General features: G+C 27.5%; 1 protein-coding gene and 1 pseudogene across 7 annotated transcripts in view; one reads left to right on the top strand and one right to left on the bottom strand.

Moving 5' to 3' along the window:
- Window positions 1-755, bottom strand: part of LOC129290149 (formin-like protein 14) — a 30,277-nt gene extending 29,522 nt beyond the window's left edge. For all 7 annotated transcript variants that reach the window (XR_008588260.1, XR_008588261.1, XM_054926856.1 and 4 more), the window contains exon 1: window positions 576-755. Coding sequence is in view for 5 of the 7 variants with exons in the window: in XM_054926856.1 (XP_054782831.1) it covers window positions 576-712 (137 nt within the window). In the remaining 2 variants the exon portion in view is untranslated. The remainder of the gene's footprint in view (window positions 1-575) is intronic.
- A 6,043-nt stretch (window positions 756-6,798) lies between these two features.
- On the top strand, window positions 6,799-15,027 carry LOC129290151 (disease resistance protein RPV1-like; annotated as a pseudogene).
- The last annotated feature ends 7,333 nt before the right edge of the window (window positions 15,028-22,360 follow it).

Raw genomic sequence — 22,360 nt, 5'->3', positions numbered from 1 at the left:
CTGCGGTGCTTTTTTGGACTCATATATGAGTTTTTTAATTTAAAAAATTTTAGTGGAAAAGTAGGAAAAAATTTATTTATTTGCTAGCATGATAAAGAAAATAAAAATATTATAGGTAATTAATTTCATATAATTAATTTTCATTTAAGAAATTTAACAACACTAAGTACGAGGATATTTTTCCTGTATTTTTAAAAATTAAACGATTAAAAATTTAATAAAATTAAAAGAATATTTTTGTTGAATTTAATTCTAGTAATAAAAATAGAATAAAGTGTGGATAAAAGTTCAACATTCCAATCATCTCATGTAAAAAAAAAAAAAATTGTCCATTCGAGTTTTAGCTTCAAAATGTTTAGATCTATATGCTAATTATTGGCACAAAATGAAAATAAGGTAGTTCTCCCTGATAATATTTCTTAAAGAAAAAAAAATTAAAAACTACTTTATCATTTACTGATCTAAACAGGCACAAAATATATATATATATATATTCTCATTTTTTAAATTTCCTTTCCTAATATTATCCCTTTCATGTACCCAACACAACCTCGATCCATACGGTGATGGCTGACCTTTGAAATGGCGGCGGAGGCGGCGGCCGGGAGGGCCAAACTTGGTCTCCTGAAAATCCATCTCTGCGTCGCTGTTTAAAGTCTTCTTCCGTATCGCTTTCGAAGTCTTCTTCGGCACTTTCGAAGTCTTCTTCCATAGCAGTGTTTGAATTTTAATTTCTTACCACACAGATGGAGATCTGGTTTCCTTTTAGCCCTTTAGAGCAGTGAGAGATCTGATTAGTGATATACAAAATGCTACATTAAATATTATTCCACATGCATTTCAGCGACACGTTTTTGTCATAAAATAAGGGAAATTACAAGTTGAGTAACCGACTAATTCGGCTTCCATGTGAATGATAATTTGAAAAAAAGGGGGGGAGAAGTCAAAAGGGGGAAATTATTAAAAAAAAAAAAACTAGCAAGTTGGAATTAGGGGAACAAGTTTCATTCCCTGGTGGTGAACTAATATTTGAACTTTTTGTCATGAGAGGCTTCCATATTTTGAGAGTTAAAGGATAATTTTGTTTCAAAAGTTTATCTGAAGAAGCAATTGATATCTTAAACTTTCAACTGAAGCAATTTCGCACTTGTAATAAATGAGTCATAAGGAATGCCTTAAAATAAATTCCATTGAATGGCAAGCAGAATATCTTTTGCATGTAACTTAAATATGTAACTAGCTAGGTATATGGTAAATGGTAGTGTAACTTTTTAGTTATCATGATCCACTAAAATTAAGTCCAAATAGCTTCAATTTGCCTCTCCCACCTTAGGTTGGTTGTAATATCTTGATTTTTTTTAGGAATGTAATTTAGGAGAAATGTATAGTTGAGGAATTTAAGTTGAGGAATTAATTGAGATTGAGGTTAATTAATCATCTAGGCATTTAATTATGATTTGAATTAGATCTAAGATCATATAAGAGGGTTACTTAGGGTCCAAAATGAGTATTGGGCTGGATTGGGCCCACAAAGTGGGCTTAAGTGAGGATTTTCATTGTTGTATCATTGGTCACAATTGATTGCACTTTTGGCCACGGTGGACAGCACATTTTCAAACATTTATGTGTCTGTTCGAAAAACAAACAAAAAGGAAAGGAAGAGTTAGGGTTTGGTGTGACTTTTCTTTTTTGGCTCTACTAGGGTTTCAACTTCTCCACCATTTGGGCACAAATTCTAGCTCCTAATCACTCAAGGTAACACTTCTAACCCTCCTCCTACCCTCTAATATCTAATATAATCTATTATCTTAGTGAGTTTAAGTAGTGATTAAAGTTAGGGTTTGAATCTAAAAAAACTCTAGCCATGGGGTTCAAATTTTATAGATTGTTTGAGGTTTAATAGGTGTTATTTAGGTTATTTTGATGCTGTTTAACTATCATGATGAAGTGATTGAATCCAAAAACCCTAGCTTAGTTGAGTGATATGATTAATGATGATTAGGGTGACTAAGGTTTAAATTTATGATTACGAAGTATAATAAGGATAAGTATGACTAAGTTTGATAATTAAAATGAATGGGAGTGTATTAGGGTTACGAGATTAATTAACCTAACCCTAAATTAAGGTGTGATAATCACAAATGTTAATTATGTTTAATATTGTATTATGTGTAGATAAAGATGTTGTAGGTGTTAATAGTGAGAAATCACTTGTTCAAGGAACTTTGATTTGCTAGGAGCAAAGGTAACCTCTACTATTATGTCATGGTATGTGTGGTGTAATTAGTTACGTGTTTTGAGGAGTACTTTGTTGTATGGAAAATATATATATTTGATTTGATTTGAACTAAATTATTATCCAGAAGTATGATTAAATTGTTTGGAATTATAATTGTTCAAAAATATCATGAGCATGTCTTGAAAAATGTATAACTATTGTTTGGAAAAACATATTGCTAGTGAGATGTAAAATTGTATATAAATATATTCGATATGGAATTATGATTTTAATGGATGTATGTTTAATTTTAGCAATTGCATTTGTTTGGAAATTCTATATTTATGTCATGTGTAGTTTTGTTAGGAGGGGAGTTAACATTGAGATTTGAATTTGTGCCAAGTGATACACCCTCATTAGATGCAATGAGTTGGACTAGCTCACCTTTAGCTAGGTCGGTTAGGCGCCGGGCATGGACCTTGGTTCATGGAGTAAGGAGGATATAATTTGTAGTTATGCATCACTTGTTTGGTTTATGTTTATATAAAGTGTTCGGAAATATGTTTTGTATGCCCACTTAGCAATCGCATGATTAGTTGCATAACATGCATTATGACATATTAGTATTGGTTATTGAGACCTTTGTGTTTCATTCTTTATGTTTACATTTTTACAAGGATGGGTCTAGTAAGAGAAGCGCACACCGAAGTCATAGTTGTGGTGTGTAGAACACCACTCTACTTAGTTATAGCATTAAGTGTATATTTTGCCAACCTAGGAGCATTCTTTGGTAAATGAGCATGTAGACTCCTAGCTCTTAACAAAACTTGTCTAATGTAACCATGAGATATGTTTTCAACACTTATGGCATTATTTTGTTATGATAAAGATAAGATTGAGGCATGTTTTGAGCATTATATCAAGTATGTAGATTTATATGGATTTTTCTTCTTATATTATGTTGGGTGGCTGTAATCTAACTGGTGCATTTATATGCATGTATAAGGTTGATATGATGATTTGTATTAGTCATTTTAAGTATATGAAATGTAGTCAAATTGTTCACACATGGGCTTTGGTGTTGGTTTTGTAAAGAGAGTTGTTTGGTAAAGTGTATTTTTTCTTGTAAGGGGGTTTTGTGGATAAAATCTCCATATGAAAGTATTTTTGTGCTAAATGAAAGCCATTAGATATATTATATTATAAGCTTCAAGTGTATATTTAAATAACTTGATTTGGATAAGTGCGCTAATAGTTATGCATATTTAAAGTTGAATTGTCATTGTTCATTTTATCAATGTTATTAGTACACTTCCGCCATGACTCACAATATAGAGGTGAGAGCGTTTCCTCTGTGTCATCCACCGAGGTGGATTGGCATATGGTGCATATTTCCAAAATGCCCTTCTTTAAAATTTTGTCTTCAGAAAGGTCCTTTTTGGACTCTTTTATCTTAATAAGCTTGTTTTTGGATTAAAATGCCCTTTTCACATTTGACCCCTTTGGAGATTTTAACAATGTAAATCATATTTTTGGGACCAAAATACCCTTGTTTGCTTTATTTAAATATTATTCATGATTTTGAAAATATATTGTTTTATAAACTCTTAATGTTGAATGGGGTCCCATTTGGTACTCATTTAATTATTATAGCTTCTTCCTAAATTATCATGGTAGGTTTTTATTATTATATTTAATTATATCTACCATAGTAAATTCTTTTCTGCCATGTTAATCCTTTCAAAAGTTAATTTGATTCTTAATTACCATGATAGATCCCTTACCATTGTAGGGTTTTAAAATGATAACTCTTTTTTTTTCTCATGGTAAACCCTTTATTACCATGGTAGCTTTTTGAGAAATATCTTTTGTTCTTTGTACCATGGTGGACACTTCTCTACCATGGTGAGGGATTTAAAAAGTTGAGTTTTGTGTTAAATATAATATTCTGGAGAGTAATGAGGTTTGAAAAATTAGTGCATTACATTTTGGTATCAAATCTTGTGTTTCAAGGTTCTATGTATTCATGATGTTTATGTATTGTATAGTAATTGTGCATTGCATTTAGTTCAGTTGGCAATACGCATTGTTAGTTATGGTGCTTTCTCCTTGTTCGGCTATTGTTACTATTGTGCATCCTTTAGGAGGGGAGAGAGAATGGCAACTAACGATAATCATGACCCTGACAAACAACATCATAGGGTTCAAAACATGCAACCCTAGCTGCTACCACAACCCCAATCTTCAAAACAATGCAATCCTCACAAAAATGAGGGACATGTTAAGAAACCTAAATGACCAAGAAAAGAGAATCTTATTGGGGCTCACATTGTGAGTCAAACTAGCAAAAGGAGTTTCCACAATAGGCCCCTGTCTACTCAGGTCCTACCAATAGGTGGTAAGAGGAATCAATGAGATTCCAACGGTTCGCGAAGCCAGGGTTAGAATCGTTCCTAAAGGGCCAAGGATAGAGTAATCGCCAAATTGTATATAAATTTATGAGTCACATTTCATTGGCTATTCTAATCATCATTTATTTTTTTAATTACATATAAAGATCATGATCCTTCCATGACATTTCAATAATTCAAGGTCTTCAATTGTCATTAATATACCTTTACAAGATCTATAATTGTGATTTTCCGTTATTATTAAAAGGCAAAATCCCCGCTAAAAAGATGGCAGGATGGCTTCGCTGACTTCTGAATTTTAATCGTGTAATTTACTAAAAGTATAACTATAAATAATTATAATTATAATTATAATCATGAATTTGTACTCATAATTATTTATATTGATATGCCTGCAGCTCAATGTATTGACTTTAGACAAAACTTGCTCAGCCCGGCCTAGTTGGAATGCCATTTGAAGAGACTTCACACTAGTTGAAACTCTTCTCTCATTTTTCTTATTCATTTCTTTCTCTCGATGGGAAATTTTCACATATACCCAATGCACCATGTCATTCGTACTCAATCCAATAAATACATGACATCCAAATGTCATTAAATATAAATTGATTATACTATTAATGATAATAAAGAGAGAAAATGCAAGAAATTAAATAGGCATTCTATTATAAAAATAAAATCATTAAAAATAATGGCACTTAAGATTTTATTTGATTGAATTTGTGCAATTTTATTAGATGGAGCATGTATAATGTGATGCACTGGGTTCATGTAATAATTTCTCTTCTTTTGGCTGCCATCACGTAGATGTATCAACTTTTTTCCAATATACTTGTAGATTTTGCTGCATTAACTGAATATATATTTTTAAACATATATTCTGGTGTTTATTATATAAGAGGTGTTTTATAAGCTTTTTTATTTTTAAGTCCACAATATAAAGGGTAATGTAATATCATCCAGTGGTTGACATATTATCTTGCTTAGGCTTAAACACTTTTTCCTATATATACAAAAGCCTACGTTGATGACTCAGGTATAATTGGCTAAAAGACATTTCCAAATGCCTTGGTTGTTATCTCTGCACTGTCGCTGAGCTACTTAGAAATTCTTGAGGGTCTCAATCTTACTAGAAGAACAAGTTTATCCAAAGTCAATGCCATCCTTGCACAGTAAAAGCAAAGTATTTGGACCCATTTTAACCATCTAATGTGGACTAAAGGAACTGAAAGTGACAGTGCTACTAGCAGGAACCATACCTAATTTTAGCAGTGAAACGATGGCAAAATGAATCAGAATGCCTGTTGTCACTGTGTGTTGACCACAACTATTTCACATCAGGAAATAATAAAAATATGGATGAGTCTCTAACAGAAGGACAATTTTGGTCCTAAAAAAATTATTTAGAGGGGATTTCCCCCACCATTTAGTACATGGTACTTAGAGCTTCTAAAAAACAGTTTAGTGAGAAAAAAAGGACTTTAACCCCAAAAAAAAAATTCAAACCACATTATTTGAGTTTCTAATTCAAGCCAAACAAGCCACTAGCGAAGTGATTTTTTACTTTTTCAAATAAAAAGAAAAGAGAGAGAAGGGAAAAAAAAAAAAAAAGGAATGGTGGGAGGTTCTGACGGCATTGGACTGCGATTTGTCAATGGCTAATGAAATTTAAAAAAACCAAGCTAAACATTTTTTTGGTCAACAAAAAGCCACCTAGAATCCATTCATGACAAGTAGGCATTACTACTTTTGAAAAAAAGATCAGAGAAGCTAACTCTTTGTTCATATGTCTTATATAATAATACGTACTAACACGCACGTACATTGACATTATTATTAATATTCTAACAATGCCTCTTGGCTGACTTGCATCTTGAATGTAATTTAATCAAGATCTTGTATATATAATTCCATATTTCAAACTTACATGTTATTTCCTGGTTGCTTACCCTTCCTTCGGTTCCATGAATCTGTACATCACCAATTATATATTCTTGAGATGACAAAAGTCATCAAAACAATTGATACAGTACGTTCATTTCCTATACAATTAGGTAAGGAATCAGAGATATTTTTGAAGTTTTCTTTCACTGTTTATATAGTTCCAATCAGATCTGTTTGTAGTCTTCAACTAGAAATCTCCACCTATATGCAGGGTTTATCGTTTTCAAATATCGCACATTGAAGGTTTCTATTTGAAGAAGAAGACGACTTGGAAAGTGCTGATATGGAAGAAGTAGACTTGGATAGCGTTTCTGAAGCATTGAAACGCCGACTTAGAGAAAAAATTTCACCGGACATCGATTGGCCGCTGCCATTGCCACAGCACAGGTATAGTTACGTTGTTCTTGAATTGGAATTTAATATTTTTCAGAAAAATTATTAATTCATTTGATTCCTATACTCTATATGAAACTCATAATTTATATTTTGACTCGGTGCAACTTTAATCTTTATAGTTTTGACTTCTGTAAAATTAAATTCATATAGTTGTTAATCATTTAAGATATTTGGTCCCTATCTTTTACTATCTCTATCCCAATTTATAAGAAACTTAAGTATAGACATTCAACACGGTAACATTCACCATTCAATCAGTAAATATATAGTTTAGGAATTTCTTAGGAATTGTAAATTAATATTTTCTTAGGAATTGTGAATAGTGAACATTTGTGTAGTTTTGATATTTCTAGATGTAGTTTAATTTTGATGATTCTGAACTGTTTTAGGTACATCTATGTTTTCAATTGCCACAAACCCCCTATTATTTTTAACAAAAAAACTATCCATATAAAATCGTTATGGCCAAAACTATCCTATATAACCACATATAGAAGACAATTATGGCCATATAGGATGATTGTGGCCATAATCATCCTATATGACATCAGCAGTTTTAAATTTGGTTTTAAACTTAAATCCTTATATAGGATGGTTAGGTAACAACTATCCTATATTTAGATATTATATAGGATGGTTCTATAAATGTCATATATGTTTTTCTTCATGAGATGACAGTTGTTAGTCATCTTCTGTAGTGGAAAACAACATCCTTTATAACCCATTTTGTTATAGTGCTTTTAGGAGAGATTGTCCTAAAATATAAAAAGCTTTGATAAAAATAATATTTATTAATGATGCTTTTTTAAGATTATCCTTCTCATTATATTTTCTTTCTTTAATATTCTTTTACAAATTGAGTATTAAATAATTAAGGATATTTTTAAAAGTTTATATTTTTTATCTTGAAAAAATAAAATTGTAAAGTATATTTAATAAGTTTTATTAATATCTATAATTTTATTTAAAAGTATCTTATAAATTATAAAGGAGGACTACAAAATAAAATTATAAGGATTAAAGTTATTTTTTGAAGCTTAGGAGGGACATATTTTAAATGGTTAAAATTATATGAAATAAGTTGTACAAAATTAAATTTATGAGTTAAATTATAAATGAGTCGAAATTATAGATGGAATTAATTTTCAAGAGAATTCTATGATATCTCATATTCAAGTGTTGTAAAATCTTACATATTGAATTTTTATATTCTAAAACCTCGAACCTCGCACCTTAACTAGATTCTTTAACCATCCTTCTGGGTGGATATTTACATGTGAAGTGTGCCTTTATTTTTTTTAACAACGATTTGATATCCAACATTGATCACTACTTAAAATTTACTCCCTCTATTTGATATTATAAGAAATTTTTAATTAAATTACACTTTTAATAAGTTAATTAATTATCTACACTTTTTTATATTTATTTTTATATAATACGATATTGCAATTAGAAAACTTCAATAATTACATCTGCTAATTACAAGTATTTTTTTTGAAAAAAAATTAATTGCATATTGAAACCAAAATGTCTTATATTTTTTAATATAATATTTTTTAAAAAAATGCTTTATAATATTGAAATCGACAAAGCTAGGACATTATACCATTATTTACATTGAGTCTCTTCCGAGCAACCAATTAACATTCTGAAAATTTTATTGTCTTTGAAATAATAAAAATAAAAAATTAGAGAATATATATATATATATTATTAAAAAAATGAATTTATATATGGAAGATTCAAATTCGTGTTGATCATCCCACTTTCCATCCAACCTGACGGGCGTGCTTAATTAATATTGATTAAATCACAAATCAATACAAGCATAGTTGACCCAAAAAAAAAATCAATCAATAGAATCAATAGCCCAAAGCTTAATTGGTTTCCTTGCTTCATTCGACTTGTTATTTAGTTAGAGCGTTGCTATAAAGAGCAATATACTGATACAATAGTAAATAATGTAGAGGGAGGGAGGGAGGGAGGGAGGGAGAATAGTAAATTAATTAGTATTATTAGTCAAATCGTCTAGCACGGCGTTTTCTCGAATATATGAAATGTGTACTGTATATACATGAAGATTCAATTGAATACAATTGCCTCATAATTGGTAACTGATGGTAAGCAATCAACGCTTAGCTTTATGTTTCGTTGTTTTCAATTACTCCCTCCATTTCAATTTATAAAAGACTTCCTCCATCTCAAATTATAAAACATTTTTAAAAAAAATTTTACATGCCAAAACCTCATTAAATACACTTAATAACCTTATTTTTTCAACACAAAATATAAATTTTAAAAATATCTATTATTTAATATATTAAAAAGAGAAGGGACGAAAATTAATTACAGAAAGAGAAATGGTAATATTAAAATTGATACATTTAATGAAACCTTAATCTACGCAAAGTATCTTATATTTTGGGATAGAGAAACTTTTTCAAAAATGCCATATAATTTGGGACGGAGGGAGTACTTTTGAAAGAAATTTATCACCCTCAAATATAAGACAATTTCATAGAATAAGATTTCATTGATTAAACTTTTACAATATCACCATTCCCATTATATCATCTTTCTTTAATATTCTTTCACAAATACTCATAAGGTATTAAATTAAGAACATTTTTTAAAATTTATATTTTTGTCTTGAAAATAAAATTATAAAGTATATTTAATAAGTTTTATTGATATATGTGATTTTGTTAAAAAAAATGTCTTATAAATTGTGATAAATGGAGTACTTAAGACATTAATTAATATTCGAGTTGCCATATTTACTGTAGGGGAGAAGAAGAGAGTATTTCGTACTCGGAGTTCCTTTTTCATCATCGGTAAGCCTTTGTCTCATTATGTCATGATCTGATTTTTTTTTCATTGATTTGTATGATTTATTATTTTAATGTAAAAAACATAGAGCAAAATAACTTATGGTTATAAATTAAAAAATTCAAAATAAATCATTCAAATTTATGAAATGAAAGTTGATGGAATTGCTCGATTAAGTCCATCAATCCACCTCAAGGATCATTCATCAAATGCTTTTCCAAATTAGATATTAGATAGAGCTATATACATACATAATACATTTTCCAAACAAAAAAAATGTTATAATAAATACTATTTGTTTCTCACTAGTATTTTTTACAATATATGTATATATACATTTATACATTCTCCTTAAATCAAATATTTTGGTTTTCTATACATTGATTTATGAAAACAAAAACTAAAGTAAAATTAATTTTACAGGGCCAATGATGTGTTCTTGAGTTTTAGTGGTGAAGACACTCGTTTCATTTCTCATCTCTATTCACACCTAACAAATGCCGGAATCGAAGTTTTCAAAGACGATGAAACACTTCCAAAGGGAGAACAAATCATGTTACTATTTCGAGAAATTGAGAACTCAAAAATTTTCATAGTTATTTTCTTAAGAAACTATGCTAATTCTAGATGATGTTGCAAGAGTTAGAACACATAATGCATTGTCATAGAACCATTGGTCAAGTAGTTCTACCACTATTTGTCAATGTAGATCCATTTGAAATACGTCAACAAAATGGTAACTTTGGAGAAGCATTTGAAGATCTTATAAATAGAACCTGGGCTACAGAAGATCAAGTTTTTAGATGGAGGACATCACTTCGTTAAGTTGCTGGAATTGCGGGATTTGTTATCATAAACTCCAGGTACATTTTTAATTATTATATATAATTCAAATTTAGCTGCTCTTACGAGATGAAACTCTTTTGTTTGTTTGTTTGTGTTATATAATTCAATTTTTTTTGGCCTAAAATATTCAAGGTATAGGCTTAATTTAATTAGTACATGCTAAAATTTAGAAGTGAGTCACGTGACATGCATGGTGTTTTCTGTGTTGCGGGGGGGGCTGGTATATTGATGAGATTTGTCTATTTTTTTGTACAAGAATGAGCAAGAAAATTTTTCCCTCTAGATCATTCAATAATGATCCTATAATAGAATAATCAAAATACAAATAAAATAGAAAAAAATGATAGTAAAATCCCTTGAATTATACAAATGATAATTAATCTCTTGAAATGCCATAATTTCAATGAAGTCCCTATGGATCTCTTTGTGACAAATTTTAAAGCAAAAAGACAATTTTACCCTTATTGACAAATTATAATTTCTTATTCAATTATTACAATTCTTTAAATAAAAGTTATAATTCTTTAAACAAAAATTGTGAATGGGGTTTGTTATTTTAAAACTTATTTTTCAATAATAGAAATTACACTTGATAAATTGTGATTTCTTATTCAACTCTTGCAATTCACATAATAAAAGTTGTTATTCTTTAAGAAAAAGTTATAATTATGGCTTATTTTTCAATAATAAAAATTATAATTGATAAATTATAATTTCTTATTCAACTTTTTCAATTTACAAAAAAAAAAAGTTGTGATGGAGCTTTTTATTTTAAGTAAAGGTAAAATAATATTTTCATTTTAAAATTTACTGACAAAAAAGTCCATAAGAACTTCATTGAAATTATGAAATTTTAAGGGATTAATTGTCATTTATATAATTCAGAAAGATTTTATTATCATTTTTTTTAAAATATAATCCTCCTGATAATTATAAATTATTCACAATAAATAATTTATATTAATGGGAATCTCCATATATATTGTCCCTCTATTTAGATCATAGATATATCTATCATGTCCAACTGGCTAAAGAGCCCTTCCAAAATATGACTAGACTATTATTTTTTGTGATTTTATAAATGCTAAACTTAGCTTTCTTCCTTTATAGGGTTCGACAAATAAAATTACTGTTACAAAAGCTAGAACAATTAGATACATAGGTAGGTCATTAATTAGTTCTAAATACATCTATTATTGCTAGTTAAAAACAAAAATTTACATCCATTATTTACCTAAGTTCTAGTAAAGTGCTCTCATAAACTTTACATATGGGAATGCCTACATACGGAGTGCTTTTCCTATAGGTTGCTTTTAGTAGTGATAGAATCATCTATTTCAAAAGAATTACAACTTTCCTTTCCTTTATATACCCACTATTAGAAATAAAAGGTATTTATATCAAAATAGAAAGTATAAAGTTCACCCAATTGAAGTTTTGTTGTAGGAACAACATTAATTCCACCTCATGTTGTAATATACTCCCTGGATCCAGCCCTATTTATAAGTTAGTGATGTAATACTCCTTATTTTTAATTACCACTTAATTAATCATTAATTAAACCCTCTACCATGATAATTGAAACGCAAGTAGTCATTATCAAAAGTTATTATAATAGAAAGGATCAACTATAGTTAATTAAACAAGAAAATGACCAAGTATAAATTAAAATTCTTCAAAAATGAGATCCCTGTGCCATAAATCATTTAAAAAAAAACAAATTTTAAAAATTCATTTAACTATTATAAATCATATTAAAAAGTATTTGGCACGTATGGAAATCAATTGGAATTGAAAATAAATTAAAACGGGATTAAAAGATTCATTTTTGTCCAAACATGGCATTCAACCATGGCCAACGTGCTATTAGCCGTAGCTTGCAACACATAGGTTGTTGGCCCTAGCCAAAAATCATTAAGATGCAGCCAACTCTTCTCTAGAAGCACTAGCCAATGCTTCATAAGCTATGACTTACCTGTCACAACAACTACCAGGTTCCAACTTTTAGTGCATACATAACTTTTGATCAAGACTTTCAATTGAGATGATTCAAATATCTGCACATAAATAATTTTAATTTATAATCTAACTAATAAGTTGGCTTCATATCAATTCGATATCAAATGGAGAATTTAAACACCCAAGGCTAAATTTACCAAATTTTACATTAAACATTGAGCCAAGTGTGAGATTTGGTTTCAAATCTCACACTATAGGCATTAGTTTAGACAAGGACTTGAACCACATTAGGTCCTAATACATATGCTTAAATGTTCACATGCATCATATTTACCATAAATCAATACTTGACTATCCAACCATCATAATTCAGATAAAAAGGGTGAAAATGTAATTTTCTACATTCAAGCCATATAATTATCCAAATCATGCAAATACATTTAACTTATCAAAACATACTATGCCCAAAACATCTTGGCTTACAACAAAAGTTAGTTTATGGATTTGAACCCTAAAATGGTTAAGAAGTACCAAAAAGGCCTAATTCAATATCTATGGCTACAATGGCAAGCATAACCAAATCAACACAAGTTATCATGCAATGACCCTCTAACTAGTTGGCAAAATTACAATATTCAGTTACACATAACTTGGAGACATTACAATCACATTAGTTGTCTCTAGCCTCGAAGGCCTCCCCCTTGTCCTTAGTCAAATTATCACTTATAAACATTAAACCATGGGAGTAAAATAATAATCTAAGTACCAAAGAATGAAAACTCAAGCACATACAAGTATGGCAACCATAAGCATGTAAAGTGGGCATAATTCAAATCAAGATCATTGTAGTACTCAAGCATGCAACTAACAATATATGATACGCATAATCAATGCACTAACCTTATTATTCTTCTTATTTCCTCTAATTCAATCTATGATTAGGCTAGCCTAACCTCTCTAATTTTAAGGTGTTACTCAACCAAAAGCTCTCACACTCACTTTCAGACTATTAATTCCCCCTATCTTAAATCTGAGAGGTGTCATAATTCCCAACCCACACCATCTCTCATAGCTCAGTACCACCTAATCCGTGCCTCTTCCCAACAAATAATGACAATAGTAAGCACATTTCTTGACCTATGCCACTTTTCAATGGATAATGACAATGCTAAGCACTTGAAGTATAATTATGTTAACCACCGAGTGTCACTCTTGATGGAAGCCTACCGTATGGACATGGATTTAAAATTACTATTCTCCTTAAGGTGAACTCTAACCCATTCATGATTATGTCAATAATACACTTATACTCAATATGCATAATTATACATTCTCATGCCTTTCTTAAGCAATATTTCACACAACATGCTTGCTTTTCACATTTAATAACAACAACCAAGTTCAAAGCATACTATAACATTTTCACCTACTTCACATAATTTTCAAAGCACAAAACATAATACTTTACTTATCAAAATACATGTTATTCATTTCATGAAACTCATAATAACAAACATCAAGCATATACAAGAATTTAAGTTTCCAATTACTTCAACCCTTTATTTTACTATACCAACAGTACAAGTATATCCAATGAAGGCTCCAACAAGATCAATATTAACAATGTAGTGTCAATCTACATTTGAACACATTAATCATCATTAATTACTCCTAATCAAATTCTAATCTCAAGACTCACATTATGGTCATTACTCACAATCAAACACATTTCTAGGTTCCATTAGCTCAATTATACTCCCATCAATCAAATAAACACCATTCATTACCCATAATGTCATTATTTTCCTTTTAAGGGCTTTTAATGACATTCTCCTTAATGAGTTTTAAAATTTTTCTCAATTCTAGTAAACATGTTGAAAGTAACTTATAATATAATTGAAGAGAGTATGCTATTAATAGCAACATGGTTCAATATATATATATATATATATTTGTGTGTGTGTGTATTAGATAAGTGTTCATTTCTTCTATTCTTACATCTTAGTATGGGAATGAAAGCAAGGATATTGAAACATGTTTGTAATAATCTAGAGAAGACAAACTTATTCATTGCTAACCATCCAGTGAGAGTTGAATCTCGTGTGCAAGATGTGATTCAACTTTTGAGCAACCAATATCCCTCAAATAATGTTCTCTTGGTTGGAGTATGGGACATGGGAGGAATTGGTAAAACAACCATTGCTAAAGCCATTTACAATACGATTGGCCATAACTTTGAAGGTTGAAGTTTCCTTGCAAATATTAGAGAAGTTTGGGATCAAGATAATGGAGTTTAATATAATGATAATGTTAACATTTGAGAATGTTTTGTCCACATTTAAAAGTTTAATATAATGAAATTTTTTTTTTGGTTGATGAAACTAATGATGTTAAAATTTTAAAAAAAATGAAAAAGCAATTTATAAAATTAAGAGACCACATGAAACTTTATGTAAAGTTAGATGACCAAAGGTGCACACTGTACTTTAACTTATTACTTACTCATATTGAGGTAATTTTATTTTTTATATTAAGAAAAAGCCTAATTCTAATCCATTAATTTCAAACAATACTTTATTTTGTTTCATTAATTTTATAAATTGTCTATTCAGTTATTTAACCATAATAATGTTAGCCTTACTTAAAAAAATGCCAATATTGAACTTTTAAATATTGATAAACTTTTTCAAATGTTAACATATTAAATTTAGTTTTTAAAATAACAATAATTAACACAAAAAATTATTATTTGAGAATATTAGGGTCAAAATATTGAAACAATATGAACGTGAGAGAAAGACATTCAAGGACCCTATAAAATATTATTTACAGCTAAGGATGCTAAAATTTTGAAATTCCAAAAAAAAAAAAGGATTATAATCCTTAACTGAAATTAAAATTTTTCTAAGTTAATTTTTTCAGTAATTATTTTTTATATTTTTGGTACGTATCTTTCAAATTTTCAATATCATCTTTAGGATTTTTAGTACTTAATTTTTAAATGTTTAGTAGTCATTTTATATGGTCTCAATAATTATCGTTTATATTTTCAATATTAAAAAACATTTATCTTTAATTATTTTTATTATTTTGAGGTAAGAAATATTCTTTTCACTACTGAAATTATGGAAAATGGGTATTGAAAACATCTAAGGTGACTACTGAAAAAATTAAAAAAAAAACTGAATACTAAAAATGCTAAAGTGACGATTGAAATTTTGAAAAATAAGTACTAAAAAATATGTAAAATGAATACTGAAAAACTTTGGCCAAAAAAAAGAATACTGAAAAAATTCAATAAAAAAATTTAATTCCAACTAAGGACCATGATCTTTTTATGAAATTTCATAATTTCAAGGTTCTTGACTATAATTAATCCTCTTAGAAGGTCTTTAAATGTTATTTTTTAAAAATATTTTATAAAATTAAGAAATCAAATTGAAATCTTATATAAATTAGTTAAAGAATCAAAGGTGCAATTTTGTCTTTGTGTATTATAATTGTATAACTTTTTTATAGGTTCTTAACTATTTAATTTTTTTTAATTCTTAAGTATTTAATTTTAATAAATTTTATTATCATATTAATTTAATATATATTTATAATTATATTTTTCAAAAAAAAATATTTATATTATACATAAATTTTGACCCAAAGCCCAAATTTTTCTGGTCTGCTGTTGCTTTTTATTGACATTAGCCTTCTTTTGGCCCAAAAAAAAAAAAAGAAAAGAGATTCACATTAGCCCATTCTTTTTATTTATATAATTGGCATATGGTGGAAAAGAATTAGATCTAAGAATTCTCGGGAATACAAATAGATCGATTGAGTAGTTCTTTCAATATGATTTATTAACTTTCTCACTCCTCATAAGATTCGAATTCACGCTCCTTACTTAAAAGTTACTAATTACTTTTCACTCAATTAACCAATATTCAATTTTGATCCTTACAACAAAATAGTTATTTTTCTTGAAATTTTTCTCCGGAAAAAATTTGAGAGAATTTCTCTCAAAAATAATCTCAAAAATGCTTTCATTTGGACTTTTTCTCATATTTTATTTTAGAAGATAAATTAGTAAAAAATTTTGAAAACTTAAAGAGAATATGACTGTTTGAAGATAAAATTTTAAAAAAATATAACTTTAAGTTCATATACTTTGCTCGTATTTTATTATTAATCTTTGTACTATTTTCAGTGTTTTTAATTTCTGTACTTTTATATTTTATTATTTTATGTCCCTTCAAGATCATTATACTTTATTAATGAAGGAATTTAAAATAATAAAAAATAAAAATATATAAATCAAAGATATTAAAAAAAGTACATGGACCAATAATAAAACAAGAATAAAGTTACAGATCTAAAGTTATGTTTTTTTAAAATTTTATCTCAGACATTTTCATGAGAAACTCTTGATAAAAATAATTAAAATAATTTTACATGATATTTATCTCACATTTCTTTGAGAGAACATTTCTCTCAAAAAATTTTGAGAAATATTTAATTATTTTTATTGGATATGTTTGAGAGAAACATATCTCCCAGAATTATCTGAGAGATTCTCTCGATTTTTGTCCTCAAAGAAAGTTTCTCTTAAGTATTTTTAAGAGAAAAAATTTTTGGGAATACTTCTCTCGATTTCGAACCGTGAGAATTTAAAAGAAACATTGCTCTTAAAAATTTTTGAGAGAAAGTCGTAAGTTTTTTTATACTTTTTTGAAAGAAAGTTCTTTCGAACAAATCCTAATATATTTATAAATTTAAAATATTTTCACCAAGTTAAAGTACTTTATAATTTAAATTTTTATTCTCATTATATTTATAAATTTAAAATCATATATTTTCATTCTTCGGATCAAATCCCTAATCCCCAGTCCCCGCTCTCATTTTGTCAGATTCCCTTCCTCCTGTTTCAGTGCCTTGTCACTGCGTCTCTGGTTTCTCTCCTCTCCAACTCCAATTTGCATTAGGAATAAATATGTAATAAATCGACACTAATTAAGAACAACTATATTCTACTCAAACAAAATTGAAATGTTTCAAATGTTCTCTGGAATTCTTGCTACCATTAAACCATCTGTAACTATATGCATTAGGATTTCCATTAGCGGTTTCTCAATTTGAGAAATCAAAATAAGAGTATCAAACAATTATTTATTTAGAATTAAAAATATATATTAAATAAAATTTAGAATTATTATTAGTTCAAAGTAAAAATAAAATTTTAAAGTAAAGAAAATAAAAACATATGATTTAATCTATACTTGGGTTTTTACTAAGTAATTTATTAATATAGTAAATAAACATTATTTTTATAGCTTCAAGCATTTGAAATATTTCTATTCTTGATATATTTGCAATAATTTTGAAATTTAAAAATTATATGATTGAATATTTTAAAAATAATTTTATCATAAATAATAAAATACATTATAACTAATAATTATTTAAAGTTTTATTTTAATTTTTTGTTAAAAATTCTCCTTATGAATTATTTGTCTCTAGAATCTATATTTTCATACTTAATGAATTGTGAGAAATAAAAAAGAACAAAAAATATCATTTGACTAATGTGTATTAGAAGTACACTACCTTCAAGATTTAGACAAAAATAAATGAATAAAATACGACCACGTTGAAATCAACACTAAATTTAATAATACATTTGATTCATTTAAAAAAAAATTGTTTTCTACTTTTCTTGTCCCCACACACCCTTTCTCTCTCTCTCTCTCTACGCGTAAAAGTAAACTTAGTCATTAAGGCTCTTATTACAACATGCATGATTAATTTGTTGACCTTAATTTACTACGTACATTAAATTAACACTGCAAAAGTTTAAAACATAGTGCTCTTCTGAAGACAAACTCATTGATTATAGCTCGCCAAATAATAGTCCTACACTTCATTCTGAATATTCAATTAGCTGTGCACAGATTTTAATTGACCATGTTAGAGCTGAGGGCATATTCTTTTTCCGATTCCAGGAAGGCAAAATTTGGAAGCACTACTAAAAAAATTGCCAATAGTTATTTAAAAAAAATCATTATATAGATGAGGCGGGATTAGGCTCAAGAGATTATATAACGTTTATATAACATAATCACTAAATAGTCTCTTGTACTTTTTTTATTCTATTTATAAGTTACTTTCAATATATTTTATTGAAATAAAAAAAATTATTGAATCTCATTAACTTTGTTTCAAATTTTAACAAGTTTCACCTTTATTCGACAAAATATTTTTAAATCTCATTATTAGTATTTTTATTCAAAGAATTTAATAAGAATAAAAATGTAAAGAGAAAGGAGTATTAAAAATTAACAAATGTTTTATAAATAAATTCAAATTTTCTTTCTCTTTATCCTATAAATAGGATGAGAGGAGTACTATACAATGGTTAATAAAAAAACCCATTATATAGTCTTTATTTTTTTTTGATCATTTTTTTCTAGACACTATTTAGTAGTTAGTTTGAACTAATTACTAAATAGTGTTTAGAACTACGTAGCAATTGATTCTCATAATTATTATATAGATCTTATTTTTATTTTTTAATTCAAAGACTATATAACAGTTATTTTAAAATAACTATTATATAGTCTCACAATTATATAATGGTTGATTTTAAATAATTGCTAAATAGTTTCATTTGAAATCCTTTCGATTATCTCTTTCTTTCTAGATGTTACGTTTTTAAAACATTCAAACTCTCTTCATCTCGCAAACCTCTCTCATTTTTCATGAAAACATCCTCATTGCTCTTGAAAACCTATTCCCATATCCTAGTCATTATCCACTGTCAACGAGCCTTCTATCACTGTCGTTGTCCTCCACCGTGGTGTTTTTTGTTCTTTTTGTTGTGTTTTCAACATTGGGTGTTCGTGTCCATCATCTTCTCTTCTTCAACATTTGAGTGTTAGATTGGTGATTTTTACCCCTAATCTCCCTCCGTTGTCATTTTTACTGAGTTGTGTTTGGCTTCTTCGAATGTATGCAGTGCATATGTGACTAGTTCTTCTCTTTTTTATATATTGTTTGGCTTCTTATTTATGTGGTTTAAATACCAAAACAAATAAAAAAAATCTTATAATCAAACCCAATCCTAACAGCTCGAGTTTGAACGAATACCCAAATTATTTAATATTATCTTATTTTTGTTCAGCCAATTTCAATTTTTATCTTGAAATTCAAGTATTTGGGCTTTAACTTTAAAGTATTTATCAGTTCTCTAACCCCTAAAACAATTAGTTTTAAATAAATATATTTCATGCCAATCATTATTATTTTAAAACATTAAAATTAATATTTTAACGTTTAAAAATAATTTGTTAATATTTAAATGTTTAATGTATGAATTTCTTGTCAATGAAACAAATAATATTAGAATTAAAGGACTAAAAAGATGTTTTATAAAATTAAAGGATCAAAATGAAATTTTTTATAAAATTAAGGGACTAAATGTGTAGCCTTTATCTAATTTTAATTTAATTTTATTAATAATTAAAAAGGAATTAGGTATTTTATTAATAAGCTTGAGCTTCAAAGTTAAAAAAAAAATCTAAAATTTTAAACTTGGCCTTGACATTTTTCAAGTTTATTAATCTGGACTGTTAAATTTGACTTAAATTACTAACTTTATATTTTAAAACGTTGAATCTCAATTCAAAAGCATCTTTAATTTAGGATGGAGGCAGTTTAAGCAACTTAGTACCTTTAGAAATTATTTTTCTCACTTTACCTATTGTATGTATTAATTTAGATTCTCATATTTTCTATGAATTTATGACATTTTTTTTAATTTAATCCATCACTGGTGGTTGAAGCAAAGGATAAGAAGAGAAAACTATGATACAGTTTCATAAAAATAAAGATTTAATTAAATTTGAATTTTGATATGCGGATTGTAATCAAAAGTTACTTGCATTTTAGAGTACAGAAGAAGAATGCGTCTACCAATACACACAATAATAATTTATTTTCGTGTCTTACTTGACAGATAACATAGGATGTGCATCGACCAAAGTGCATTTAAATGATATACAATTATACATTTACATACATACATACTCATTCCAAATTATAATATAAAACATTTTTTAAAAATTTTTATCTAGTTCAAAATATAGGTATTGGATAACTTTTATATTTATTTTCCTAACTATACATCTATTTCATTTAAAAAAGTCAAGAATATGGGTCGAGTTATGTAAATTGACATTGATTATAAGAGTTTGGTTGGGTTGAAACAAAATAACCCTAACAAAAAAAAAGTTGGCCCATTTAACTTGTATTATTTTTAAAAAAAATTAAGAAAAAATTTTATGAATATAAACCATATTGAACATGATTTATTTAACTGAATCAACAAATATTTTTTATATAAACATTATAAATTAATATTTTTGGTATATTTAAAATGAATTATAAAAAATATCAAATTTAAATTCATTATTTAAATGTACTTATTAAAAATTCATAAAAAAAATAAATAAATGAGTGGATAAGTTAGCCTATTTAACCTGCCAACTCAAGGATTAAGTTGAGATTAATCCAATTCAACTTATATTTCTCTCAACCAATATGAGTCAATTCATGTGGTCTGAGTTAACTCATATTCTCACCTCTATTTATGATTCTTTTAAAAAAATTATGCATTAAAATTTTAATTACTATTATCAATATTCTTATATAATACATTTCATGAAGATATAAATAAAAAGATGTAAATATTTTTAAAAAATTTAAATTTTCAACTAATATTATTTATAAATTAAAAATTAATTAAATATATTTCATATTGTGATTTAGGCGGAGTACATATTAAGAAAAGCTTCAGACGCGAGGTAGTTAGTGGTCCAAAACAGTCGGTAGACGCGCAGCCAATAAATTTATTGGCCAAAAATATATATTTTATATTTTATATTCAAGAAAGGCGAAAGTCCAAAGAAACTACCAAATACTAATATTATAAAGAAATAAAAAATAATAATAATAAAATCTCTCTAAAATATAAAAATATTTATTTGATCTTTCATAATATCATAATTCTCCTGAAATTTTTAAAAACTTTTATGTCATTAATGAATTGATATAAATTATCAAATTGTCCTTGTTAAAAATAAATTATTTATAACTTTTCTTCTTATATTCATAATTTTTTTTAAATTTACAATAATGCAATAGCAAATTAAAACTTCGTATGTTAAATTTCTTATTTGTTATTGCATTATTATAAATATGAAAAGAAAATTGTGAATCATTTATTTTTAACAAGGGTTATTTAGTAATTTATATAAATTTATTAATGTTAGAAAAGTCCTTAAAGATTTTAAGGGAATTATAGCATTCTGAGGGATTAAAATATTATTTATATATTTTAAAGAGATTTTATTATTATTTTTTTAAAAAACAAAGAAATATTATGATTATGACCAAACCAAACTGGATACCATGGGTTGGTTTTGTTATTAGTCTATTTATTAGTTTCAACCAAGTCAAATCCAGATTTACACTCAGAGAGACAGAGGGTGGACTCTAACTCTATGTTGTTTTCACAATAGATTATTGAGTACGAACCCAGGTTTAATACTTTTCTTTAATTTCTTATTATTTTCTGGATAGAAAATTGAAGATTAAAATTTTTCATACTTTCACATTAATGAATTCAGTTAAAAAAAAACTCTGTTCAGTGTAAAAGCAAGAATGATTCAATTTGAACTTTTCTAGTTGCATGCGCAACTGATCCGGT

The sequence above is a fragment of the Prosopis cineraria genome, unplaced genomic scaffold (genome assembly GCF_029017545.1).
Source record: "Prosopis cineraria cultivar Desert tree isolate PC_DT_omini unplaced genomic scaffold, ASM2901754v1 PC13, whole genome shotgun sequence".
In the NCBI taxonomy this organism is placed as follows: Eukaryota; Viridiplantae; Streptophyta; class Magnoliopsida; order Fabales; family Fabaceae; genus Prosopis; species Prosopis cineraria.
Note: the sequence above shows the minus strand (reverse complement) of the source record. Positions and strands in the feature narration are given on the sequence as shown.